The sequence below is a fragment of the Pavona decussata genome, unplaced genomic scaffold (assembly GCF_977016875.1).
Source record: "Pavona decussata unplaced genomic scaffold, jaPavDecu1.1 SCAFFOLD_114, whole genome shotgun sequence".
NCBI classification, from domain to species: domain Eukaryota; kingdom Metazoa; phylum Cnidaria; class Anthozoa; order Scleractinia; family Agariciidae; genus Pavona; species Pavona decussata.
In genome coordinates this window covers 2,023,263-2,050,693 of record NW_028145528.1, presented here as the reverse complement: position 1 = coordinate 2,050,693, position 27,431 = coordinate 2,023,263, and the positions used below count along the sequence as shown (strand labels likewise).

The following is a 27,431-nucleotide window of genomic DNA, read 5'->3' as shown; positions in this document are numbered from 1 at the left end:
ACCACCTCGATCAAACCGATCTCTCCTAAATATTGTAAAGCCAGAATGCAATATTTTAGAGTTGTTGATATTTTGGTTCAACCATGTCTCATTAACCCATACAACGTCAGCGTTCAGTTCGGCGTACACCAGGAAGCGATGGAGCTTAGGCACGGATTGCCAGTTTATTGTGCTGCTTTGTGATAACTTTTTAGCTTCTCATCACGAGGCAATTGATCTTACCAGCAGTCGAAGCAGAAACCGGTCCATGGTTAGTATTGGTGTCACCAGACATCAATAGGTGAAAGGTAGCATCTGAGTTGTTATAGTCACAAACGTGGCACGTTTTCATTACATGGCATAGTAATAAGTGTTGACTTAGCCAAAAACAGAAAAATAGCAACGGCTTTCACAGAGCTCTTCGAGTGACGACCTGATTCCCTTAACAATGTCAACAATCCATCGAAGGAGCAATCATTTTCGGGAAAACGGCAACAAAAATTGTAAGAATGAAATAAGGTAAAAGGAGTCCAAGACTAGTGGCAAGTTTGACCACGAGTCATCCTTCTGTCATTATATCCGTGCGCATGTTCAAACCTCAGAACGTACAACATGGAAAACAAAATGTCTACATTGTCATATATATACATGGCTGAATCTCAGTTTAAGTCAGTAGGGTGGAACTGAGGTGTCAACGAAAGGGGTCTGTCTCATATTATCTAGGGGCCGACTTTTCTCTCCCTCACTGTCTTGTCGGGGACAAGGTATCGGAAAGCAGCGCGGAACCACCTCCAGCTGGTGGTGCATCATCATGGTACAACGCTCCGGCAAAGTGTCCAGAGGTGCCGCTGTCGGCTGTATATTTTCTCTTTTTCAGCCATTTTGATATTAAGGCTGGCAAGTCGCCTTTAAGACATGGTAGGGAAAGAAGCGTTTCATTCATGTCTCTTGCCATGCCCTTGTCAAATTGTCGACGGGTATTGTTAGAATTCATAGCCTTTAAGCCAACTCTGCACACTAAACAGGCTCCTTGAAAATATAACATCGATAAGTACGTTTACACGCAGGGGGGATTGCAGCCCTTAGATCTTGTCCAAGATCAAGGGCCTGTTTCACAGGAAATTCCTCCTCGAATCTGGAGAGATTTTCGGGAAAATGTTAGTGAAACATTAAATATAAACGGCACAGCAGGATATTAAAACTTTAGAAATTCGAAATCTTTTCCGTGGATATCACCGAAAAATTGGGAGGTTATTCCAAATTTCCGGAAGACGGTAATTTTATTGGCCAAAAATGCCTGGAGAGGCCCTTGTGTATTTACGGCCTTTTCGAGCGGAGGAAAAGCGCTGGTCATGTTCTGTGTAAAATAGTTTCACGTAGAACAGTGGAGCCGCCGTTATTTCCAGGCGCGCTACTTGCCTTCAAATTTCATTGGTAGAGACGGTTTTAGAGCGATTTTTTACGAACCTTACTTTTTACCCAGCTAGAACCAGTGTTTTAATAAAAAATCTCAGCCAACTAGATATTTAGAAACGTTCCAGCCAGTTAACCGTCTAATGTATTCAGTTGCCAGCCAGCTCCGCTATTCCAACCGGCAGAGCGGGTTTTTAGTCGAGCGGCCCCATCGGGTACTCCTGCAAAAACTACGGTAAAAAATACATAGGGAACCCGACGGTTTGCTTTGAAACTATAAGGACATTATAACTTATGTCAGTTAATAGCTAAAGCAGCCCCTCTTTGAGTGACTGAACTCGCTCTTTATAATGTCACATTCCAACTTTTTTTAATTAACAGTCTTTAATAAAAGGTCTTCCCAGCGCCTCGACCAATGAAATAGCAATCGTTAAGTTTCATCTTGTAGGTTTCTCCCCTCCGCATGCAGCCGGGCGCAGAAGAGTCAAATTTGACCATAAATCGGACTAAATTTACCGAGAAATTGCAACGCAAATCGAGTTTGTCGAAAAAAGCGTCTAAAATCTTATTACGCATCTGTTGAAGGATTATCCGCGAGATAAAAGCCGTATACATCAATGACTGTGGGCGTATCGCCAGCAGCATTTGAATGAGTTTGACTTAAATCCTCGGTCTGGTGTAATTTAAGGGCACCTCTCGCTCTTAACTATTTTCTTTAGGTATATTATTATAGTCTTAATGCTCCTTTCATGTTGAATATTACGTTAAGCTTTACCGTTACGAGTAGTTCACAAGCATGATTGAAAAGCACTAGCCTTAGTAAAACAATTACATTTTAGTCACCCTAATTTGTTTCAAATTCGTGAGAAGCATGTGTAACCAAGCAAAACCTTTTTTATAGAGACAATGGCTTAAATTCAAGTTTGGTAGCTTACTTTGTAAGAGTGGTTTGCGAGGTAATCAAAGGTGTTTTCACTGAATAGTCACAGCGTGGAGAGTAACAAGAAATTCAGAGGCAAAATTGTTTAGCTTGTCCTATGTTGAACCAAGGCGCATTAAGTTGTGGATCAAACGGTATAAAAAACAACCCCAGTGGAGTTTTTAAAACAGCTGCTGCCTCTTTCTGAATAAACAATGTTCACATTCAGTTCAGATAAGCTAGTTGATTCGTATACTGATTGCAAATACTATATTTCTCAAACTAATTTTATGTCGGTTTTTAATTTAAGGTGGATTTCCACTGTTGTGCAAATTTTTCGTCGGCTTTTAATTAAAGGTGAATTTCCACTGTTGCGCAAATTTTACTTGCGTAAGGACGCAAATTCAACTGTCTTAACTTTATGTATGCAATTAACACATTAAGTCTAAGCGGTGTATGAAAGAGTTGCGTAAACGTACACAAGCGACTCAGTTCGCCTCTTATTTTATTTACATACATAAAGCCTGCTAAATTTTCGACCGTACGCACGTTAAATTTACGCGGAAGAGGAAAGACACTTTAAGCACGCATGCAAGATGAACAAATAAAAGCATTAGAATTTAGTTCATTTACTGAGATGCAAATATGGTCAATGGAAGAGCGAACATGCGAGTCATATAAGACCATATAGCAACAAAAACTTAGTTCTCGGTTAAAGTGTTTGATATCCAGGTGTCAGTTGTTCAAAGAGCGGATAACTCTATCCAGCGGATAAAATCTATTGGTTGGAGTACATTTTATCCGCTGGATAACGATTTATCAACTGGATAGATATCCTCTCTTTGAACAACCGGGTCCAGGCTTTTTCAAGTTTCTGTAGCTAGTAAAGTGCGCAATACTCGCAAACTTCTGGAAAATCAAAATAATGTGCATGGATCCCACGATGATCGTATCAACCAGCAGGCTTTTTTGTCCTTGTTGACATATTTTGTGCGTTAACTCCACGAATTGTTGGTTCTTTCGATCAAGTAACCGTATTGTCTTACGTCTTTAGAATTGCAAGGTGGGTGATTGAATATCCATTGGTCGCGGAGTTCAAAAGATTAGCCGAAAGATGTCATAGACAGTTCTTTCATTTTAAATTAAGTATAGGTGCTAGGCAACGGACCGATGTTTTTGAAAATATCATTGTCTTCTGGCGTTTAAATGGAGACATTTATGATATGTTCTATTTTGTTAAACTTAATTTTAAAGAATAAAAGTAATACTTATTATTGCCATGGCCTTGCAATTATTCGTCTGTGTTTTTGTATATATAGAGAATACAAGTTAGGTATAACATTTTACATACACGCCTTTACACAAGATCACATTGTGTAATCAGTTAGTATAAAAATACATGTAAAAATGTAGAACTTGATTCACCGCTAAGATGGAAACCTGGTTCTGGATTCTTTGCTGGTTCCTTTCCATTCTGACGATAACTGGAAATGGATTTATCATCTTCCTTGTTTGCACCAAACGACAGCTCCGCACCAAAACCAACGCATTTGTCGTTTCACTTGCAGCGGCGGACTTCTGTGTTGGGATGAGCGTTGTTCCTTCCTTGTTCATTTGCGATGTTACAAGTGGATGCAACTGGCTGCCAATTCGGCTGTCTTGGCTGGATTTCACAAGGTGGCTGTTCGGATACGCTTCCGTGACGAACTTGTGCAGTTTAGTACTAGATCGCTACATTGCAGTTGTGAAGCCCTTAACATATTTAACATTTGTGACTCGACGTCGCGTCATCCAAATGATTTCCTTCTCTTGGGCAATTTCAGCTGGACTGTTGCTTTTACCAACGGCCTCACTTGTTTTCTCAAAACCTATCATTTTTAACATTTATGCTTGGATTGCCATCATACTCTTTGAGTTCCTTCCATGTTTTATGTTAATATTCTGCGTTGGATCCATGGTGCATGTTGTTTATAAGCACGATAAAGCTGCACGCACCTTAGCAAAACAGCTACGCTTTAACCACCTCGTTTTCTTTAAACGTCACGAAAAGCCGACTACAGTTAAAATCATGGTGATCGTTGTAGGCTTGTTTCTGGTATGTTACAGTGTGTTTATACGTTGTACTATCGTATTGTTAGTTAATTCGACTAAAAATTGTAATGACATTGAATATAAAATACCCATTCTAGTTTTAAATTCAGCCGTAAATTCTTTGACATATGCTTTTTTGAAAAGGGACATAAATAGAGAATTCAAACAGTTACGCAACAAAATATTTAAAAAAACATACAATCGTGTATCTCCTCGATTGTGAAAGTGATGATTAGTCAGGTGATCGTGGGCATTTTCGATAGAACTAAAATAGTGTACTGGGGAAACTCAGGGAAAATATATTAAGCTACTCCTACTTTATAATCGAGGTATAACATGCAATTCTGGATTCAACTCTGACGAAGAAAACACCTTGGACTCATTGATAACAACTGTTCTTTTTCTTTCTCCATGACAACCCTGGACGACAAGGATAACCTGAATCAGCTGAGTGGTCTACTGAATAAACATTAGTTTAAAACAATCAGTTGGCGTGTGTAGTTTATTGAGTCTTTATTTGCTCCCTGACTGTAAGAGCCGTCACGCGGATGCAATATTACACGAAGGGATTTTTAACGACGACTTTTTGCACCAGCATATTGTAAGTTTTATTGAAACCCTTGAAACACGTAACCGTAACAAAATGTTGCTTCATAAATCGTCCGCTCGCTTTGTTATACGGTAGTAAACCCAGCATTGTTGCGTGCACTGTTCTCGTAACGTTTTAAAAGTGTTGCGTTGCAGCTTTGCGGGGCAAGCAATTAGAGGAAGCGCGTAAGCTTGAAAACCTTTTTGGGATGTTGCCCAATCGTTGAGAAAAGCGGAAGTCCTAAAGGGTTATTAAACTAGCGTGACGGGGAGCGTGGGGCACGAATTGGAAGTTATTTGTGCCCTGACTCGTTAATCATTCTTCAGCCACGACTCGCCCTAAAGACGCTCTCGAGATCTCCTTAGACACTTAATTTGTAAAGTTTATGGACAGTTCTTGTTCAGAATACAGTTTCTTCCCCCGTGATTGTACGCTTTCATGTGTTCGAAATGAAAGCAACCCTCGACGAATAAGAAAGGTTCGCCTTTGCACGCTTGGTGAAAACGAATATTGAAGCAAATGCAACGCAAGCACATCCAAGCTTTGTGTTTATATATAGTGTCAGTGACGTGACTGTTATTCAGTCACATGCAGTTTCTACTCACTTCAGTTTCTTTCTGGACCATCGAGCGGGAGAAACAAAATGAACGACGATAAGTGGGCAAAAAATAAAAACGAGAACAGTTCGGTTCTTTGTCCGGCTTCCTCGACTATTTATTCTGTATAAAGGATGAGTCAGAGAATTAACTCTGTAGTGTATACAGTTATTTCAATTAACGTTGTCGGATCAAAGCTTAAAGCTTAAAGACATCTTCAAAGAAGCTGCCACCTCATCCATTTGATATCCTAACATTTCTTTCCTCCAAATGGCTCGCCATCGTATATCTTCACTGGACGGACGAGGCATAGCCGATTTTGATGAACTTATTCATAAAAAAAAATCCACAGAATCTTGAGTTGTTGTCTTATAGCTTTATACTTTGATCCGACAACGTTAATTGAAATAGCTGTATATATTAAAAAGCTAAGTGGACCCATGAAATTGAAAATGGTTCCTGGGTAGTTCGCCGCTTTGTACAAGGTGAATGAGTAGCACAAATAAAATGAAGTAGTGTATCTGTCACCGTTGTCGTTGCTTAAGTTTCTTAACGTATTGCCGAGGACGGCGAAGAAATGTACCAAAATTTGTAATGCATGTACAGAGCCTTTGTTTTGTGACGTTCTCGTTGCCTTCGCCGTAGGCTTTTTTCCCTCAAACTCTCTTGTCTTATATCTGATCTGAGTACCTAATCATTTCGCGTGCCTAAATTTTGATGGCGAAGTTACTCTCACATTTCAGGACTGGCGCCTTTGGACGAAGAAGCAAGAGATAAACCTGACACTTTTATATAGCCTGTTTTAATGAATCATTACTAAGCTAGATAGTAAGTTATTTTCACGGACAAAAAAGACACATTTTACAACAAGTTTAAATATGTTCTCCAAGAGGTCACTATGGCAACGCACTAGTTGAAACTGACAGGAAAGAGGATGTCTTGGCTGTCAACAAGCTAATAATACTTGCGTGCTTGCAACACCGGACCTGGAAGTGAAAAACTCAAGCTTACCTCTATATCATCTCCGTAGTTATAATGATGATTAACGTAAACTTCACCCCATTTACTCGACATTATTTCAGTGTAAAATCTCTCAGTACCATGATACGCAGACAAGAATTGAATCCACTCAAAGTAGATTCGATCGTTAGTACCTTACGTTTGTGGTTGTCATGCATACTCGGGCGGCACCGGTGTGCGTTCCACAAGACATCAAGTGTGCGCCGACGGCTTACTCTTTACTGGAAAGCATCAAACTATTTTGTTCAGGAGAGCTTATTAAACTAAGACCCTACTGCACATCATATATATCAGTTTTTGTTTTCTTTATATTGTCATCATCATCGTCATTATTGTTTTTTTTTTTTTCTTTCAGGTTGGCAAGCTGCTATGTTACTGCTAAGAGTCTGAAATAACGCCATCGGAATGTCAGTTTATGGAAACAGTCGCCACCAAACAGCGATTATCATTCACTTTTTTGATGGAGATTTATATGAAACATTTGCTGTTCTTCAATTTTAATCGTCTAATAAATGTGAAACTCAGATCAAAAAGTACAAACGCCAAGAGAAGCGAAAACCTCGTTTAACGAGTAATCCAGGATCAGCGTTAATCGACTCTCAAGGTTCAAAGTTGATGGTTTATTTAATGATGATGATGGTTTATTTAAATTATTAAATTGTTCTATACTTGAAATGGCTATAACTGGCATTGTTCCTAAGATTGTAGGAGTGGCACTCAGAACGCATGCTAGGGAGCAGGCAGTGCAGCTGGCAGTCCGGGTTATCCTTAATTTTCTGCCAAACTCTCTGACACAGGTGCACACGACGATCCTGTAAGCTGGTTATGTTGGCTTGGGCGATAGCAAGAGGGCACTCAAGGCCGGGGAACGCTATTCGCAAGGCCCTCTTCTGAATAGCCTCTAATTGATCGATTAGGAAGCGCGGGAGGGAAGTAGCCCATACAACTGATGAATACTCCAGAATGGAGCGGACTAGCGCTATGTAGACGGTGACTAGGTCCACGGGGGGTACCCCAGCACGCTTCAAGACCCAGAGGATATGTAAGCGTTTGGAAGTTGTGCTTTAAACTTTCAAAACTTCCCAGCGGTGATCCGTTTTAAGTCATATTCAAGCCAACTAAATGCAGAAAGGGCGCACACGTGAAATCAGGTTCCTTGCCTGTTTTGTCTTTACAATCTCGTAGACTCGTAACTCTGCAGCTACCAGAAATCTTTGCGCGCGAAACGTCCTTAATGAAAACATTCCATGAGTGAAGTCTCCGCAACAAGATCACGAAAATGATAAAGATTTTACAATGCATTGTTGAGTTTAATCACCAAAAAATCACATTCTTGGCAACCACATATGAATTGATAGACGTCGGTCATAGTGTGCTCAAAATAAACGCAGTTATCAAGGCACGGTTGACACGTAGGTTTACAGTGAAATTTCAAAACTCAGAACTGAGTATTTCAATTCTAAGCTAAGACAAAAACAGCAATCTTTGTAGTTTGAACAGAGACGCTTTAGCATCGTTTAACTTACTTTTCTACCAAAAGTTGTCTGCAAAGGAACGGCGTTTCTCACAACCGCATTCTTCTTTACATGCCGCCAGGGGGGCACTGGTCTTGACGCATCGACCCACGCACCCTTGAATGCATCCGGGGTCTGAAGAGTTAAAAAAAATAATTGGCAATATAAACAAGTATATACCAGCATTTGTTTTTCTTAATATTGTCACCATCACGGTTGTCATCATTATTATAATTTTTTTTTTCTTTCAGATCGAACGAACACGAACAGAATGTCAGTTTATGGAAACAGTCGCCACCAAGCAGCGATTTATGCAAAAAATATTTGCCGAGTGAAGGCACATTCGCCAGCTTTATTTTTTTTGTCCGTACAATTTTAGTTGTGAAGGGGCTTTTGGAGTCCTTGAGATCTCTAGCCCACGATTTTCGTTTACCTTTTCAGTGAATATTTACATGAAATATTTGTTGTTCTTCATTTTTCAATCGTCTAAAAAATATGAAACTCAGATCAAAAAGTAAAAACGCCAACACAAACGAAAATCTCGTTTAACTTAACCGACTCTCGAGATTCGAAGCCTGCGTTATGTTTGAATTTTGAAAACTTCCCAACGATGATCCGCTGTGCAATTTCAAAACTCAGAAGTGAGTATTTTATTTCTAAATAGAGACAGTAACAGCATCGCTTTTGCATCGTTTGACTGACTTTTATACCGACCTTCTTGTGTAAAGGAACGGCGTTTCTTACAACCGCATTCTTGTTTACATGCCGCAAGGGGGGCACCGGTCTTAACGCATCGACCCACGCACCCTTGAATGCATGCAGGGTCTGAAAAGTTAAAAAATAATAATAATAATAAAAGAATTAGAAATATAAGCAACTATAAAAACGTTTTTTCGTAGTATATGAATGTCATTATGATTCTTTTAGTCAATGTTTTTTCAATGTCAGTTTCCGACCTTACTGACCTTCGTAAGCGCGTTGCAACGAAATACGACGTGACGTCACCGACACAATTACGAGAGCCAAAGTGAAAACCAAGCAAGCAGTCTTCATGACTGTACTTCAGCAAGAAAAACACTGGAACCGAAACTGCAACATGTATAAAATCACATCATCAGCTGGCTTACCAAGGTATAACAATCTTTAACATGGGAAATTTAAATTTAATAAAGCACAGCTTAAACTGAGTGATCTATGCTGATCATCTTTTGAAAAGCCACTGCACCCCACTCACTTTCATCGGTTTTCCGGACGTTGATACGTCAAAAAAAGGTATCAATCTGTACGTTCGTGACCCTAGCCTTTTTAATAGTATTTCTTGCTGAGGCAGACGTGAGGGTGTGTTAGCCGTAGCGTTGGACATCAGGTATGAAAGTCAGAGTTTCAAGGCCTAGCCTCTGCAATCTTCTTGCTTCCCTTGATTTAAAACTTCGTTACCCACTTTCTTTTTTAATTTAGGTGTGTAAATGGACATCGTGGACTCACTGCTAGGAATAATTCCGTGATGGACTAGCATACCGTCCAGAAAAGCGATACTCTTAGTTGCTTCATGGTACTGGAATCGATTTGTGCTCCGGCTGCGGCTTTAGTACTCTGGCCACAGGTAACTAAACCAGATGAGGGCTAACCCATCAACTAAGTATTCCCCCACGAAACGTTTGAATGCAGGGATAAACTGTTCGTTAGCTTTGTGACTCTGGCCATGAAGAGGACTAGTGGTACTATTGAAATGTCAGCTCTGCAATCAGTTTCAGTTGGGGTTTTTATTTTTTGTACTACCACCACCATCACCCACCCCCACCTCAATAACTGGGATATTAGTCCCTCCAAGGGCTTTGTTGGGGTTTGCAAACAAGCCGTCCTTACCATTTCCTACAATTTCAAGTATCTGTTCGAGAGACAATGTGGAGTTTTAAGCTTTTTTTCCACATTAATAGTACGACGGCAGCTATCACTGAGAAATTGTACCGCCAACCGTCAGGTCCAAGGCCCGACGTACTGACCACATGATATCACGTTAATTGAGCTTTCTTTTGGTAGCATCCAACATCACTTTAATTTAATCCGACACTTACCAGCAATATACTGCCTAATGCTTTGAGTTTTGTGGCCACAGTTACACCGGCATGAAGCGAAAGATTCAAGCATTAGTACCATTTTTATCTATGTCTTTAATCCTTTTTATCTTTGTAAAGCGCATTTGATCAAGTTAATGGATTTGCGCTATAACAGTTCTGACTATTTATTTATTTATTTATTTATTTATTTATCTATTTATTTATTTATTTATTTATTTATTTATTTATTTATATAATTATTTATTTATTTATTTATTTATTTATCTATCTATTTATTTATTTTTATTTATTTATTTTATTTCATTTTTCTACATAAGTATTTAAAAAAACAAAAAATATAGCAGCATGCCAGATGTTTGTCCCATGAACCTAGTTTAATGGCCTTAGCTCCAACGAGTCTCCTGTAGCTCAGTGGTAGAACATTCGCACTAGTAATCGGAAGGTCTTAGGGGCTGTTTACATGAAGGGAGGAAGATCATAGCACAACAGTAGGAAGATCCTAGAGGATGGATCATCCTAGCGCCATATGTTTTTTCTATTCAGTTTACATGATAGGAGCACTCGCATTTCTTTTTACCGAGTATGTCACTCACTGAACAAAAACATTATTCTCATAATTACATTCATAGATGTATTCGTGCGATTCAAATGCATATTTGACAGTACAAAAAAAGCCTGGTGTGAGCATAATATTAAACAACAGATGCCAAAAATACCTTTGAAATATGAAAGTGAAATTTTTTGAGCAGTCCAAATAAGCATAAAACATAAAATTAAATCATAGTATAGCTGTAAGATAAGAGAGTTTCCATCTTGACAAGAATAAGGCGATATTTCATTTTGCTCAACTCAACCTGCTCTAAGTCTGAGACAACTGACAAGTGGTTCATTTGTGTTATGTGAGCCACTTATATCTAGCCATGCAATGATTTATCTTTCCCGCCAATCTTGATTATGATAATTTATGTTTCCTTATCCTAGGCTAATAGGAAAGATTATCTACTCAACATAACTCAAATTTTGAACATCTCTCATTCTCTTGAAGATGCTTTTGACAGACGTTTGTATCTTGGTAATAAAAAATCCACAGATCTGAAAAGATCAGCGACAACAAATGCGGGCGCCTACAACTACAATCAGCAGTTACAAGTGAGGGAGTTACAAACAATTAAAAAAAGTTGCGGTAACTTTTTAGTGAAATAACTTTCCACCAGCCTGGTAACAATCTACGTAAACGCTTGGCGTTTGAAGGACAGCTTTGATACGCCTTGTTAAGGTTGAAGACAATATTTTTCTGTGGTGCAATACGAATAACAACAGCGTCCGGCATTAATTTCAAAGAGAATGGTTAAAAGAGAATCTAAGTGAATCGATTCAGGGTTATATTGAGTTCAAAGTTTGGCTGTGGAAAAAGATGCATAAGAACTAAAAAACGTCTATTCTGTAGAATCTTTTAAAAGATTGAGCGTAACTTCAGCAGTGCAACGGCTATAACAAGAGTTCCGTCTTTCCCGCCAAATCATATAACGAACCGCAATTTCATACTGTATGCCTACCTAAAAATGAAATATCCTAGGAAGATTTTCGTAATGCCTTAAAAAATTGAGAAACGTTACTCACGAAGTGTTCTTGTTGGCGAGAAAACGCTCGAGTGTTCGTAAGAAATGTGGCTTGAAAAATATCGCCCCACCCAGCCGCGCATAGAATTCTAGTACAGCCAGGAGTATAGCGCGCGCGCGAAGCTACACACTTTTTTCTTAGAGTTACAAAAATTCAAAGATGATAAAATTTGAAACGAAACATTTGTATGTAGTATCGGTCTTCATGACTGAATTAATAGGACGAATAAACTTTTTAGGCAAATGTAACAAGAATATACTTACCGCTTGAGGAGACGTTACCACTGCGAGCTGAAACTCAGCACTAATATAATTAGTTTTCAGCAAGTCGTATTTCTGCCAAGGTCGTTAATTAGATTTTTGGTCCTACACTTGGTCGCTCTAGGATACAAAAATAGTTCTTTTTGGTTGAAAACTGAATATCAATCATTCAGTGGACCCCTCCGGAGTCTTTGGTCACCGTTAAAAAACTCCACTGAATGCTAATACAAAATAAACAGCTTTTTAAAACTGATTCATTTGAGCCAATCGGTTACTTTATTTCGGCAACTTAGGCTTTAATGACTTTGTATAGCAATAAATCATATCCTCGGTAAGCTATCTTTGCCCGACGCCTCTGCTATAATTTCAATCAACGGTATGATAATAGATAGCCCCCTTTCTCCCGCCACGGATTATGTTAACCAGTTAACAAATATTTTTACACGTCGTTACCTAAGCTAACGGGAAAAGATTTTAGCGAAGAATATGATTGTTTGTTTGTTTTCAGTGTTAAGAGTTATGTCTACAAGCTTGAGTGTTACAAAGAACGTTACCATGAAGTCTTTGCGAACCTTTTTTTTTTTTAAGTTTGAATATAAATGTTTTCTGAATTTTGCAGTACAATAGCCCTTTTCACGGTTGATTTTTCTCATTTGCATTACAATGTTATCCAACGTGGATGCGAGGCAATTTCGGGCTAAAACTACAAAATAGCCCGAAATTGCCTCACATGAATGCTAGATTTCATTGTAATTCAAATGAGCAGAGTTAACCGTGAAAAGGGCTATTACATCCAATTTCAAATGACGCCTTGTGTGATATTTTGCGGCGGTTTTGAATACATTAAAATGTGTACTGTGTGCTTAATAGACCGTTATTGAACTGGAAGGTTCTTCCACAATGCTCAACCAGGGGAACCTTTTCACATGTAAATATAAATTTCCCCGAAAATGCCTCCATTGCAAGCTAGAACCAGCTGAAAATCAAGAATACGACTGAATATATCGTAGCGCTAGGTTATTGCCTGTGGGTATCCCCCCTAAGTAACTATTGCAAGTCACATGACCAATGGTGCAAGAGCCATGTGCTCGGTTGAGTTGTCAGAACTGTGTATCTCGTAACCTGTGATTAAAAGGTTTTAACGCCGTGTTTACTGTGGAATCATGGCGTTACAATATGCAAATTATCTAATCTCGTGTCAAAATTCTTTGGCCTGCGGAGGGATATTTTCTTCTTCTTTTCTTTTCTTTTCTTTCTTTTTTTTTATTTTATTATTATTATTTTATTTTTTGCTACCGGAATACCAAGTAACACACTGGCAGCCCCTAGCTCACTATCATTTGCATCCGATAAAATGAAAGTGAAATCGATGAAAAGAGTTCGTAGTTTGCATTTTGGTGAGAAAAGAGTCGAGCAGATCGAGACACGTGGTCAGAGTTGGCAGGGATTTTACGCGAAATGGAAGGAAAATATACGATGGAGGAGCGTCTGAGGGTGTTCTTAGCTCTTTCGGAGAATACGGCCGGCGTGGATTGTGGGTTGCCTATTTACCAGTCCCCGTAAATTTGGCCGCAGTCAATTGTTGGGATCACGTGGTTCTCGCTGGGCCGCCACAACATTTCTTTTACCTTTATTTATTTTTGGGTCGGAAAATTTGGGGCATCGAGAAAATCGCGTACAGAGTAGCGCCTATAACCAGGAACTGTGATGGAATACTCTAGACTTGCAATAATTATGTGAGTGACCATGTCAGGCGCTGGGGAGCACCAACAGAAAATAAAAAAAATAAAATGACCTTCACAATGGTTCCTGTTCCTGCATGACTTGTCAATGCACCAAGTCTCAACCGGACGGGGCCAAAGGAAAAGTACCGTTGTCATATCAAGCAGATTACGATACCTTCCAGCTTAGTGCCTTGGTTTTGTTCTTGTCTCGTTGCCCACGAAGACATGAGTACACCCTCTTCCGTCCGTTCCAAGCGAAGTGATACTCGTTGACGTAATCGGCTCGATGGATGATTTATTGACCTTCAGTCGTTAAGTCCAGTTTATTTCAAATGCTTGTGTTATGAATTTGATCAGTGCTCCTGATTTGATAGTTCATTTCTTGTCAGATTATATTTTGTTGAGTTCGCTGAAGGAACAAGGAAGCGATAACGATGAATTTTTATCACAAGGCAGAAACTTTTCAGGATCTTGCTCTTTGCTTTACCAACTGAGCTACACCCGGCTAACGTACTAGCAAATCAAAAGTCGTGTCCAACAAACCAAACCAAGTCGGTCAATACTCATTTATTTATTCATTACTTTCAGCACCTGCAAGCGTTTTGGCGACCAAGTCCGAGTCTACTATGCGTTTAATTCGTGTTGAATCCGATTCAAAACGTAAAGAAAAAACCCTGGCAAAAAATGTACGGCAAGTAACACGCTTCACTTTAAGAGGCGAGTAGCCTAAGCGTGGAACAAAGTCCATATCTGGTTGTTGTATATGTAACTTTAATAGTTACTTCAGGAGACCAAGACGCAAGCACTGGCGCAAGCACAAGCACAAGCATAAGAGCTTTATATCAAGTGAAAACGTAGGCGACGCAAGCACAAGCCCAAGAAAATTAAAGGAAAATTTTGATCCAAGTTGTGCTTGTGTTTGCGTCTGCGTCTGGGCTTACGTCGCTTGTGAAAACCAGGCTTAAGCTATCGCGGCTCCTGATTTACGAGGCAATTGATCTTACGGCTGTGTCCTGTGATGCCGCCTTCACGCCTAACCTATTTGTTCCGTGAGTGGCAAAAGTCTCAGCATTTTAAATTATGCTAATCGATACTGAACTGAAACACGCCTCAATGTAGAGACATTTTCTTACGCAATGGTTATTCATGATTTTTGTGATAGATGAACTGTGCCAATAAATTTATTGACCCATGCGCAACTCAGCTAAAATGGGTTTTTAAAATTCTTAACGGCCATTTCGTTTGTCGTTTTACGAAGCGAAAGAACTTAAATTTGGAAAGAAAGTTGGCCAGGCTCTGAAAAGTTAGCCCATGCACAATTTTGCCAATAGCTTACCAGACTTTGCCAGGAACTTTAACGGACAATTTGAAAGATTTACCTGAAGTGTTTGCGGTATGAAGTGCTGGATAATGAAGGTCACGTGTAAGTGCTGCAAGTCCAAGTGTCGCATAGTTGAAACTCGCCTTAGAATACAGGAGAACAAGGGAGAAGGCTTCGATTTAGTTGATTAATCCAGTATAGAGGTAAGCTGCTGAACAATGCCAATTAACAGTTGAATTACAAAGTTTGTTGTCCAAAGCTATAAAGCCACGGATTTTTCTTTTCCCCACTATAGTAGCATTCACCGAGTAGCTTTAAGGTAAAATAAAAAGAGACGAACACAGGAAGTCGACTATAATTTCATCGCTTGAACTTATTCTTAGATAGTGAAATTTGTTTTTGAAGAAAGAAAAGTTAACTGCACTGTGTGGACCGTCAATTGCCTGTATTAGCTTGCTTTTTGACAATTGTCTTGATTTAAAGATTAAAGATTGAACTGACTTTCAATTTTCCGATGCTTAAATTTAATATAGTCACAGTTGGTAGACAGCACAAAGAAAGGATATCGGCGAAAAAGTGAAATTATAAAGAGGATTATTTTTCATGTTTCTTATTGTTAGCTATTGTTGTTTATTTACTCTTTGCTTTAGATTTATAATATGCTGCTGTAAATCGAAGCAAACAATACACAGACAGAACTGAAGAGACTTGAGTGATTGGCAAATGTAAGTCAGCTTTATATGTTTTATTTATTTATTTATTTATTTATTTATTTATTTATTTTTTATTTATCTATTTATTTATTTATTTATTTATTTATTTAAAATATTCAGCGCTTATTGAATTTTTTTAAGGGAAAAAAAGCAAATACCTAACAATATCGCGCTCTTTGGAGGGCAGGGTAGACAGAGTACTTCTCTGTTAATTTGGGTTGTTTGCTCATTTTTTGTCGAGGAAAATATCTTTCAGTTTTAAGCCAGCTCCAAAAGCTTTTTACTCCACAATGATTTCCCTAACAGTATTTCACCCATTCCGTCCTGTGCCCCCCTCTCACCCCCCCCCCCCCCCCTTCCTTCCCTCATCCCAACCGCTAATGAAGGACCAGGCGTCTTGTAATTTTGTGGCAACATCAATTTTACCTACATGACCAAAGGTGATTTGATAATCAGCCGATAAGGTGAGATAAGATCATGTAAACCATGCCTGGATGGATCAGTCAAGGACTGCCTCCAAAGAACTTTCCAAACAAAGTTGAAAGAACAATTTAATCCCTCGTTAGACTGCTTGTTCTTGCCACAAATCTACTCTTTCTTTTAGGGCATAAGGAACATTAATACGAGAGAACTAAACTTAAAAGAAACGCTTACTTTCTACACTGAAAAGTGCATCTTAGATTATTTGACCGAAATTTGCTTGAGCAGAAAACGAGAAAATGTCATTCATCTCTTGAAAGTTTGGTTTACCTCAAAAGCTCTGGCAGTAAAGTCAATTGGTTAACAAAATTTTCCAAGTTTGTTTAAGAACAGCTCTTGGTAACATATTTTGGTGAAAGAAGACTGTACCGAGTTGAATCGAAATGGGCACCAGAATTGGATCCCTGGTCTTTTTGGGAGAATGAGTATTTAAGAATTTAAATTTCCAAAAGAGGGGGAATCTGACTCAGATTTATCAAATCGTCAGGGTCCATGGGTAGGGAAATTGGGACCAAGTGATAAACTTTAATTACAGATTTAATTATTTTTTCCTTTAGCTGTATAGAAATGCAGTACTTAACATCTAGTTAAAAAAGAGCAAAGGATTCCAGCGATCCAAATTAACTACGTTGCAAACGTGGAGAAATAGATATACAAATGTAACTCCTTTTGCCTTTTTTGCTTCTCTTTTTGCTGGACTGTTTATTGTCAGTTTTCATTCACTGCTTAAACCGGTAATAAAGCTACATACAAATCCTTATATTTCCCTGACACGTCATCTTTTCGTTATCCGGGACGCCTTGTTCGTATCTTAAACCAGCACAAGCACAAGGCCAAATTTCTCGTGAGCCCCGAGCATTTCATCTACGTTCATCTTGTGTGGGGAAGAGGAAGAAATTATCATCATTTCGATAATAATAATAATAATAATAATAATAATAATAATAATTTAATAATGATGATGAGGAGGAGTTAAGGAAAGGACTTAGCTAATAACGAACACTGGCAAAGAACGGTCCTTCCTTATTGGACGCTGTCAGAAATGGATTATCTGCCAGAACTCAAATAAAGTTAAGAAGTTCTATGAATACGTATAAACTGTTTGAATGTAACGAAGATGATTGAGTGTAAAATAACTATAGCCCAGACCCGTGTCCGCAAGTTATGTAGATAATTCATGAAAACAACAAAATGAAATCTTCAATAATCATCATCATCATCATCAGCATCGTCGTCGTCACCATCATCATTGTCATCGTTATCATCACTATCTCTATATTTATTCATGTATTTATTCTCTATTAAATCGCTTTTCGAAGGTACTCGAGAAACGAACTTGTGACGCATCATATAGCATGAGAAGAAACCCCAGGAATCCGTATGGATGAGCTATAAACCGGAATTCAAAACAGGTATACTATTCTTATCTTAGTGCTACTTTCAGTCGAGACCGGGAAATTTAGACACGTCAGCATAAACTTAGGCAGCTGACAATCCCTAAGAACTTTGATGAGGGTCACAATGGGGTTAACCGTCAGCCGTCGAATAGCCTAGAATTTAACCGTCAACCGTATAAAAAGCAGTTATTATTAGCCGTCAAACGATTTCATCATCTGCTCATCCCAGACTTCTGCCTCTCAAAGAATCGTTTTACTGTAAGTGGTAAACCAGTTTCCATGTTCCCAAATGTACTCACTTTCTGGTCTTTTCAACTTAATTTGCGTCTAAACAGACACCAAAGCTAACTTCCGTCAGGAAGTCCTTCTGGTTTCAAAATAGTAATGATTTACTACATTGATAACGTGTTTCTGACCAAAACACAACCTCCAGAGCACAACTGTTAATATTAAAAAACACAAAAGTTAAGATTAACTTTAACTCATTGAAGAAATTTCCACTTGATAACCGTCAATCGTCAAAAACCTTAAAATTTAACCGTCAACCTACGAAGCTACCCTCCAATTGAGGCACTCCTTACTAACCAATATCTTTAACTTTTTCAGGTACTGATTCTAAAAAGGCTACTTTCTACAACAATTGCAATTAAGGTAAATATCAAAGGTCGTATCTTAAGAATCCAATAGATTTCCGTTCGATTTCAGTTGTGCCGAACGAAGGAATAACGAAAAGTCTTCTTAAAAAACATTGCTGGACCAAACACAAAACCAACGGCACGGATTCACTTAGAACAGTACCCAGTCTTTCGTATTGAACAACGTAACTTTAAGGCTGCGACATCTCTCTCAACGGAACCAAACTCTAAACTATAAATACAAAATATCATCAAAAAGAATTACGGAAAGGTGGCCAATAGTGCCAATCACGTGACCCCAAGCTGGGTGGAGGGTTTCGCGCGCTCCACTTGGTGCTTGTCTTACTTTCGCGCTTCCCGAGGCCCGTATAGTCGTGATGATCAACCCATCCCGGTCTGCCGAATGCACTCAACTGGCATTGCACACAGGTACAGTACTCAACTCTGTTGAATACAGGCCGGGTTATACCGGCAGCTAACTGTACCGTGATCTGTTAGGGTGACAGGCAATATACTGGGTCGCTGTGTGAGAGTTCATGGCTGGTTCCAGAAGACTGTCTGTACGCAAGCGGGGGTCACACTCTTTTTCAATTTTCGCGGATACCAAAATTACCTAAGGATAAGTTTTAAATTCAGACTGATGTTCCTGAGAAGGAGTTGTTGCCTTGCAACAGTTTATACTGAAAAAAGAAGCAATATTTATCTACGGAAAAGGGAATATTAAATGAATTCCATTGATCCACAGAATATGAAATGTAATGCAATTCTAGTTGCCTCACTCAAAGCCAAGGGAAAAAACTGGTTAGCTTAAAGGAAATTTATTTATAGGGAGAATATTGAATGAATGCCATTGAAATGTAGAAAAATGTGATACAATCCTAGTGGCTTAAACAAGATTTGATCTGTTGAGTTTCATTATGATGTAGAAGCTACATGTACCTCGACTAGGTTTTTGAGCCCCACCTTTTACTAACAGACTGTGTTTTCAGATTATAGAGTGATATTTTTAAAACGCTTCATGGGTATGTCGACTACTTAACATCATTGTGGTAAGTGTCTAAATCAGTATTTTAAAGTTTTCTTTGCAGGCTTCCTGCCGATGAATTCAACGTAATTATACGAAGTGCGAATCACGTTATCCCCAGAGCATGAAATTGAAATTCAAGAATTTGGTGTTCTATGATAAACCAAAAGCAAAAAAGGAACTGAAAAACCTATAGAGCACAGGGGGAAAACCAACACCAACGTTATATTGTGGATGTTAGACACATTTCGCCCGGATTCCAGCCGGGAACACAACCATGCAAAGGCAGAGCTTTCGTCAGTAGAATGCTATGCCATCTTTGCATCCCTCTGTGGTGTCACTAAGTAACCTAACACTAAGGTAGTAACAGCTCTTTTGATGGAATTAAAACTAGAATGTGATAGCTAAATAGTATCAAACACGAAAAGATGGCCAACAGTGCCAATCACGTGACCCCAAGCTGGGTGGAGGGTTTCGCGCGCTCCACTTGGTGCTTGTCTTACTTTCGCGCTTCCCGAGGCCCGTATAGTCGTGATGATCAACCCATCCCGGTCTGCCGGGGAATGCACTCAACAGGCATTGCACACAGGTACAGTAGTCAACTCTGTTGAATACAAGCCGGGTCACATACCGGCAACTAACTGTACCGTGATCTGTTAGGGTGACAGGCAATATACTGGGTCGCTGTGTGAGAGTTCATGGCTGGTTCCAGAGGACCGTCTGTATTCAAGCGGGGGTCACAATTAATTTTTAATTTTCGCGGATACCAAAATTACCTAAGGATAAATTTTAAATTCAGATTGCAGTTCCTGAGAAGGAGTTGTTGCTTTGCAATAGTAGATACTAAAGAAAAAAACAATATTCATAGAAGAGGGAAATATTAAACCAATTACATTGATCAACAAGAAAATGTGATGCAATTCTAGTAGCCGGCTCACTCAACGCCACAAAAAAAACAAACTAGGTAACTTAAACGTGATTTATATATGGAGAGAAAATATTAAATGAATTCCAATGATCTGCAGAAAAATGTGATAGAGTTCTAATGGCTTCACTTTAAGCCACGACGTTAACTTATACAGGAATGACCCAAGAATTTATCTGGTGGGTTTCGTTATCATGTCTGAAGTTGTACTCGACTGGGCTAGAGAGCTTCCCTTTTTACTAAAAGACTGTGTTTTCAGATTAAAGAGTGATGTTTAACGCTTCACAGGTATGTAGACTACTAAACATAATTACAGAAAGTGTCAAAATCAATATTTTCGATTTTCTGTACAAGTTTCCTGTGTTCAATTTAACGCAGTTATACGAAACGTGAAGCACATTATCTTCAGAGCATGAAATTGAAATTCAAGAAAATTGCTGTTCTATGAGAAAGGAAAACAGAAAATGAACTAAAAACCCCAAGAGAGCTCAAGAGGAAAGTCAAGAGCAAACGTTGTACTGTATTAAGAATGATGTATTATTCTTTGAATGACACAGGAATACTCGGAAAAAGGAACTAGGAGTTATCTTATGGGAAGTCGAACGTAAGACCTTCCGGTTACTAGTTCGGATGCTCTACCACTGAGCTACAGGAGACTCGTGGGAGCTAAGGCCATTAAACTAGGTTCGTGAGACAAACATCCTGCATTCTGCTAGGATTGGAATTTCTATGTGTGGCATATGCGGAATGGAATAAATGTGATGGTGTATTAATTATAAGTATGGTGAATGAATGAGAATTATGCATTATTCAGTGAATGACACTGGCATACTCGTAAAAAGGAAATCCGAGTGCTCCTATTAGGAGCCGAACCTAAGACAGTTCCAATAACTAGTGCGGATGCTCTACAACTGAGCTACAGGAGACTCGTGGGAGCTAAGGCAACTAAACTAGGTTGATGGGACAAATATCCTGCATACTGCTAGGATTGGAAAGTCAATGTGTGGCATATGCGCAATGGTATGGTATACGTTAAGCCTGGTGAATGAATGAGAATGATGTATTATTACATGTAATATTAAGGCAGCAACATCTCCTTTTATTGGAAGTAAACGAGTGGAGTGCGATAGCTAAACAGGAAATGTGGCCAATAGTTCCCGATCACGTGACCTCTAACTGGGTGGATAAAAGCAAACAATTTCTTAAACCCGCCTAAGTTATCAAGCCCGAAGCTGGATAAATAGCAAGTTTGCTGTCATTGTTTTTCCTTCTGTACGTCATTTATATGCTGCTATAGGAATGAATGTTTGTTGACTGTGGAGCATACGATCAAATCTGCACTTGTCCGAAATTTTCTGACACAAATATGATTGTGTTTTAAGTTTGCAGAGTGCAACGTTTCCTATACATGGACACTGGGTCAGAGATACCTCTATCTATCGTACGTGGGTAGACCTATAGATAAAAAACAAGATTTGCAAGGTATGTTGCTGTGCTTTGCTGCCATCTTACGCTACGCTTGGTGAGTCGATCATAGCTTTGTGCTGTGGCGCCTATGACGTTCGTCTTTCTGAGCGATTTTTCCCTTTGTCCCGCCCCGTCAAACTGCCCCTGGGTCTCCGCGGATGATTATTACCAAGAGAGGATCCTCTCTTGTTATTACCCAAAGTTACAGTATCATAGCCTTACATACTTGCATTCAAGATTTGTAACAAATCATAAATAAGAAGGCACCTTCAAGGCGCAGCTGTGTTGAAAGAATATTATCGGCCTGGAAAAGCCTTCCAAACGACGTATAACACAAGAAAGAAAGTTCGTCAGTAATACGACACGAACGAACATTGCTACGTTTTATTTTGTTGTACAGCATCCATCTTAGTTAGTCTAGTTTGTTCTGCAGATACTTTTCCTTTGAACATTTCTTACACTAAGTAAAGCAGCATACCGCACTAACATGTCGTAGCAGTGTTATTCAAGAGAATGTACTCGACTTCAAATAAACGCTGGGACATCGATCAAACGCTCCCGGCATTTTATTTAAAAATTAGCAGTTTTGACCCGACGTTTATACGAGGCCGTGTTTAATCGGGGTCCACCGCTTAGTCGAGAAAATACGAGAGTAATTTTAGTTTTAAAGAAGATTGTTTTCCTCTGACCTAGCACAGGAGTAAGGTAGAGATTTGTGCCATTTTTCTTCTGACTTGGGAGAGGATCTGAAATAGTCTCATGGTATTGGCAGAACAAATGAGATGTCCTGTATTTAGCCTAGTGAAAAATGATATATTGATTTTTCAGTCAGCATACTATCTCTTGATCGTCTTAAGCTCATATATATGCTGTAGCAATCAAAATTAATCGTTAACAATGCAGTAATTATCAATTAACAATTATCAGACTTATAATCAATTACGAATTTGCTCCTTTCCTTTTAGGGTGTTTTCTATGGTTGAAGTCTTACGTTTGAGTTTATAAGAGTGAAAATTGATCAACAAGATTCTTCAGCTAGCCTTAACTCTAAATCACTGGTTAGAGAATCAGCACCGAATTTGAATCTCAAGACACAAAATTGGCGTGGCCAACTTTGATATTTCATAATCAGATTCTCCTCACTATCAAATAACAATGCGTGAAGACCACTGAGTGATGGTTACAACTGCCACGATTACTTTGGCCGTGAGGTGTTTAGCTACAGGGACAGTGAGCAAACATCGATGAAGGGAATTCTCTCCACTTTAAAATTGAACAATTTTAGTTACTTTACGATCTAGTAGCATTATAGGTGAAACGTTTGGTTGTAAATAACCCCACGTAAGTGGTCTGAGAACAGTTTGTGCCTCGATCATTTGTTGGCATCGTGAATTCGCGTAAAAATTGCACGAACGTAAAGGGAAGGCCCTTAGCGTAATTTCCGGAATCCAACTTTCCTGTTTCTTACTGAATCACTGATGTAGGATTTAACAGGTTTTTACAATAATTTCGTGTATCTATATGCGTTTTCAGTGTTAGATTTAGTTGGGTCTTGGGCTAACAATTTTGAGACTGAGATAATCGAGGGCACGAAATGAAGGTCAAGAAAACATTTACAGGAATCCTCATTATTTAAGTTAAAACACTGAATTTTAAATGTGATTAAAATGAAATAAACACCAAATTAAAACAAAACATTAAAATAATAATAAAAATAATAATTTAAAACTAAATTTAAAAATTAACATTTATCCTGCCGAGCCCGGCTCACTTTGGTTATGGCTGTTTCATGATCAATTTATGGGCTTTTACAGTTTTAATGTGGATTCCTGTAAAATTAGGTTGGCCTCCGTCTTGCAGATTTTGCCAACTTGTTAAATACTGCATCAGTGAAAAACGAAAACAGAGACCTTGGTAAACTTAAGTCCGTGAACGCGTTGATTTCTGGGATGACAGGCAGTTCAAAGAGTTTCGGTTGTTGTTACTCACGAGAAATTATGTAGAGCTATACAACTTAAAGAGAATTATATACTTGTTAACTTCCGTGATATTATTCAGTGTAAGGTAGATGTGCAACATGTTTAATGAGAATGATTGCAAAATTAATAAAATGTTTTCGTCCACTGTGACTTGAGTAACAGTCATTTCTGGGAGCAAACATGCAAATGAAATGCACCTATTTAGCAACACTTACCTGTGGCGGAACGTATTTGCCTGTACCAGTTTTGATCTTAAATAGGCCATACGACCTGGTTTCTGTCGCTTTCCTTTGCTCTCTGGAATGACTGTAGTGCAGGTTACACCAGCCTCGTCTTATGTTGTTTTCTTATTTAATATCTTTAAAAATAACGACATTTGAAGCTAGAGATGTTCAATTCTGATCTTGGACAAATCGTAAAGATTGGATGCAACGGGCTTAGAACAGAAGCGAAGAGAGGTTGATGTTGATCTGAGCCCTTGTGCGTTCTAGTCAAGTTAAATTCAATTCAGAGGGTCTCTTGAACAGGAGCCATCAACTGTCTCTGAGTCAATTATAACGTGGTGGAGGTCTAACACAAAAGACAAAAAAACAGGGTCTTTGCGCAGAGGCCACACCTCATAAGAATCCCCGAAATCAATAACACTCTCCCATTTGACCAAGAAACAAAATAGATTCGTGGTTCTCTGACAATCTCCTGATGTACTCTTTCAAAAACCGGGTTATGTCGTTGGCAATTTTCAAGTTTTTTGTTTGCTTTTTTCAACTGAAACTAAATACCTTTCTCGTTCTCGAAATGCTCGTACAACAGAAAAAGAAACATATCAAATGATTTTTCCAAAGGAAGGACAAACCATAATCCGTTTTTATCTATTTCCTAAAACACAAGGGTAGGACGAAAAATATCGGCCATTTTTTTCATTCTTGCATTCTTCGTCATCCGTTTTAGTACACCGGAAAAAACGGAACATTGATGTAAGAGGTTATTCTTTACAAATCTTTTTCGTCTTTACAAATCTTACATCTATTGAAAATGGCGCTCTGCTCGCGTTCGTTGTCTGATGCATCAGAAACCTCTGCAATCGTCATAAAGATAGAGCCGCGTTTTTCTCGTCTTTTTTTTTCTGCTATCAGTTCAGAGTTGCAAAAAAAAGTAAATGTGGTCAAAGTCTCAACGTCAAATTCACGAACCAAGTATAATTCAGCTCAGAACTGAATTGCTGGACTGACCAGCTGATAAATGGAATGACAAATTTAGGGAATCCTGAATGGTTCTACTGAAGCCTTCAATCTCCTTTGAAACTACAACACCTTAGGGAAATGTGGCATTTTGCAAAGGAATAAGTACAAACACTCTTTTGCGAATCATTCAGTAGGGGAGGACAAGGAGGGAGCGTTGCTTGAGGCCAAATTTGTCATTTTGCTCGACCAAAATTTCAGGCCTACACTAAATCTGCCCTGCTCTCTGTCCTCTGTACTTGTAACTAGAAATACGTGACTCGCAAAACCTCGCGAAGCTAGAGCTGGGTGGACAGTTGATTTGAAGTGAAGGAATGTGCTTAGGCAGCTAGAAAGTATGAATATATAGTGACTCATATTTGTCTTCAGTGTGTTGTAATCAACCAAGGAAAATTTCAAACTTCAGCTCTACAGGAAAAATTTGAGCATCTTGGGTGAACATTTGTTAAGATCTTGTCATCGACGTTTTGAACGTGTCTTTAGTTGCATTTAATCGTGAAAACAGTTCTGAAACTCGAAACACCATCAGACGTTTCTCCGTCGTATCTTCTCCTTACATTTTGCCCGAAATCCCTGCTAACTTGAACCACAAACTCCGGCCTTATTCGATCTTTTCAACGCGGGTCTTTTCTCACCAAAATAAAAACGTACGAGGTCTATACATCGATTTCACGTTCATATTATCGAAGAGTGAGCGTGGGTTGCCAGTGTATTACCTAGCATTCGGTAGAAAAAAAGACATTTTATCTCAGTTGTGGCCTTGACTCGACCTTTCGGGTTCGCTTTGAGATACCACTGACAATTACTCGCAGTGCGTTTTAGGATTATTCCCTCTGCTCAAAACTATATTTTGGTCAGTTTCGTGTTCTTGACTGTGCTATTTGGGTAATTCGAAACGTTGCACCATGAGCTGTATTTGCGAACAGACGCTTGACTTGGAGCAGTCCATTGTATTCTTGTAATTCGTGATGAATTTAATCTTTTAGATGTATTTTATAAAGCTGACTAAAATCAATAGGCAGTTTGAGAGTAAACAAACGTTCTTCGAATGTGAAAACTACATAGGAACATTTAACTGCATGGAAGCACTGTTCAAAACATAAAATATGTGAACAAGTTCTATGACGACACTCACCAGAAGTGAATTCCAATACAATTAAAGACAAACCCGCGTACAAACAAACAAAGCTGTTACACTCAGACAATAGAGACAATAAAACTTGCAAACTTACAACAAATTGCTTAACAACAGCTGAACAAAAGCCTGTTATTAGCCCTTTCGTTGTTTAAGTTCAATGGCTTCTCCGTGCTAAACAAGCCAAGGCGTGCAAGCCAACCGATCGTGGCTATTTGACGTCACACTGGTAGGGATGACTCGGTCCCCTCTCTCTTGACATACGCGCAGATAATGGATCCTGATTGGGCCATGTTGGCTGAAGACAATGAGAGCAACAGAGGGAAAAAACATCCCTTCTAGGGGAGAAGTGTGTTTAATCCAGGTTTGATGTACAAATTAACTGAAAAAGAATTACAATTTGTGACTACGATGAAGAAAAAAGACTACGACAAAGAAAATAATCAGCAAATACTCAGTCCAGTCAGCTTATTAAGGGGGAATTCAACCTAAACGCCATTTTTCCGCCACTTAGTGACATGGCTGTAATGGAAATATCTGGTTCACGTTTCAAGCAATCCAAAAACTCTACGCTCATCGCGTGAACCTATGTTGTGGGGTGTTTTGTGAATTTTTGGGTGATTTTTGGCCCGGGGTATCCAATCGATGGAAACCGATGACCGGAAATTCAATCGATCAATCGATAAAATTAGTTAATTGGGTATCGATTGGTATCGGCCAATCGATGACCAATCGAAAACCACACAAAAACCGTTCATCGATTGCTATCGATTGGCTCAGCAACCTTGAACTGACGTCACGCACGCTACCTGTCCGATCATCTGCCATTTTTAGGAAGCCCTGGGGACGAAATGGTAAAACAAATTCCGACCCAGAATGTACCAAACACCAAAACTAAAATGGCTCATCGCTTACTACTATGATGAAAAAAAGGAACGTCTTTTTTACCTTTTGCTGCATATTTTATTTCCGTTTTAGACACAATTGGCGCCTTTATAGATTTTTTAGTTTGTATGTATGTGATCTTTGTTTTAAGCACGATTTGGTTCGTTATTATAAGGCTAGGTATTGCTGCTTTATTCATTACAGGCAATTTCATTGTTTGCAAAAGTACAACTTCTGTTATCAGAGTTTTTCTGTGGAGGCACGATGCAACCACTTTCCGTTTTTTCAGGTCTATAGATTGGCCCATGGAACAAACTTTTGATTTGTCGAAAAAAAACCCCGGATTCCTAGGGACAGGGCATTAACGTTAAAGAGAAAGAAGAGAGTATTGTTCTCCTGTTAACATTAAAGTGAAATGTGTTTATAATT

At 38.9% G+C, this 27,431-nt stretch overlaps 3 protein-coding genes across 4 annotated transcripts in view; 2 read left to right on the top strand and 1 right to left on the bottom strand.

Moving 5' to 3' along the window:
• The window catches only part of LOC146470137 (uncharacterized), an 81,535-nt gene extending 73,409 nt beyond the window's left edge, over positions 1 to 8,126 (top strand). Inside the window, exon 3 of the mRNA XM_085122345.1 lies at positions 6,963 to 8,126. Coding sequence (XP_084978471.1) covers positions 6,963 to 7,002 — 40 coding nt within the window. The 3' untranslated portion in view covers positions 7,003 to 8,126. The remainder of the gene's footprint in view (positions 1 to 6,962) is intronic.
• LOC146470138 (histamine H2 receptor-like) lies at positions 3,249 to 4,976 on the top strand. Its single transcript, XM_085122002.1, has one exon. It carries the CDS (start codon positions 3,744 to 3,746, stop codon positions 4,623 to 4,625), a length of 882 nt encoding a protein of 293 aa, XP_084978128.1. The 5' UTR covers positions 3,249 to 3,743; the 3' UTR covers positions 4,626 to 4,976.
• Positions 6,371 to 12,205, bottom strand: LOC146470136 (uncharacterized). Of its 2 annotated transcripts, none has more exons than XM_085122341.1 (5): positions 12,083 to 12,205; positions 9,087 to 9,210; positions 8,836 to 8,946; positions 8,134 to 8,256; positions 6,371 to 6,573 (listed from the first exon to the last, which is right to left on the bottom strand). In XM_085122341.1, exons 2-4 carry the CDS (start codon positions 9,172 to 9,174, stop codon positions 8,138 to 8,140), a joined length of 318 nt encoding a protein of 105 aa, XP_084978467.1. In that variant the 5' UTR covers positions 9,175 to 9,210; positions 12,083 to 12,205; the 3' UTR covers positions 6,371 to 6,573; positions 8,134 to 8,137. The 2 variants fall into 2 exon arrangements, with proteins under 2 accessions (XP_084978467.1, XP_084978468.1); XM_085122342.1 differs by lacking the exon at positions 12,083 to 12,205 and adding an exon at positions 11,820 to 11,992.
• Positions 12,206 to 27,431: the final 15,226 nt, after the last annotated feature.

What these genes read in the sequence shown, in the direction of transcription:
- LOC146470138 (XM_085122002.1), top strand. Translation starts at nt 3,744, where the DNA reads ATGGAAACCTGGTTCTGGATTCTTTGCTGGTTCCTTTCCATTCTGACG.
- LOC146470136 (XM_085122341.1), bottom strand. Translation starts at nt 9,174, where the DNA reads ATGAAGACTGCTTGCTTGGTTTTCACTTTGGCTCTCGTAATTGTGTCG. An exon ending in GTTGCAACGCGCTTACGAAG is followed by an intron (nt 8,947 to 9,086) that starts GTCAGTAAGGTC and finishes TTAACTTTTCAG; the next exon opens with ACCCTGCATGCATTCAAGGG. An exon ending in CCGTTCCTTTACACAAGAAG is followed by an intron (nt 8,257 to 8,835) that starts GTCGGTATAAAA and finishes TTAACTCTTCAG; the next exon opens with ACCCCGGATGCATTCAAGGG.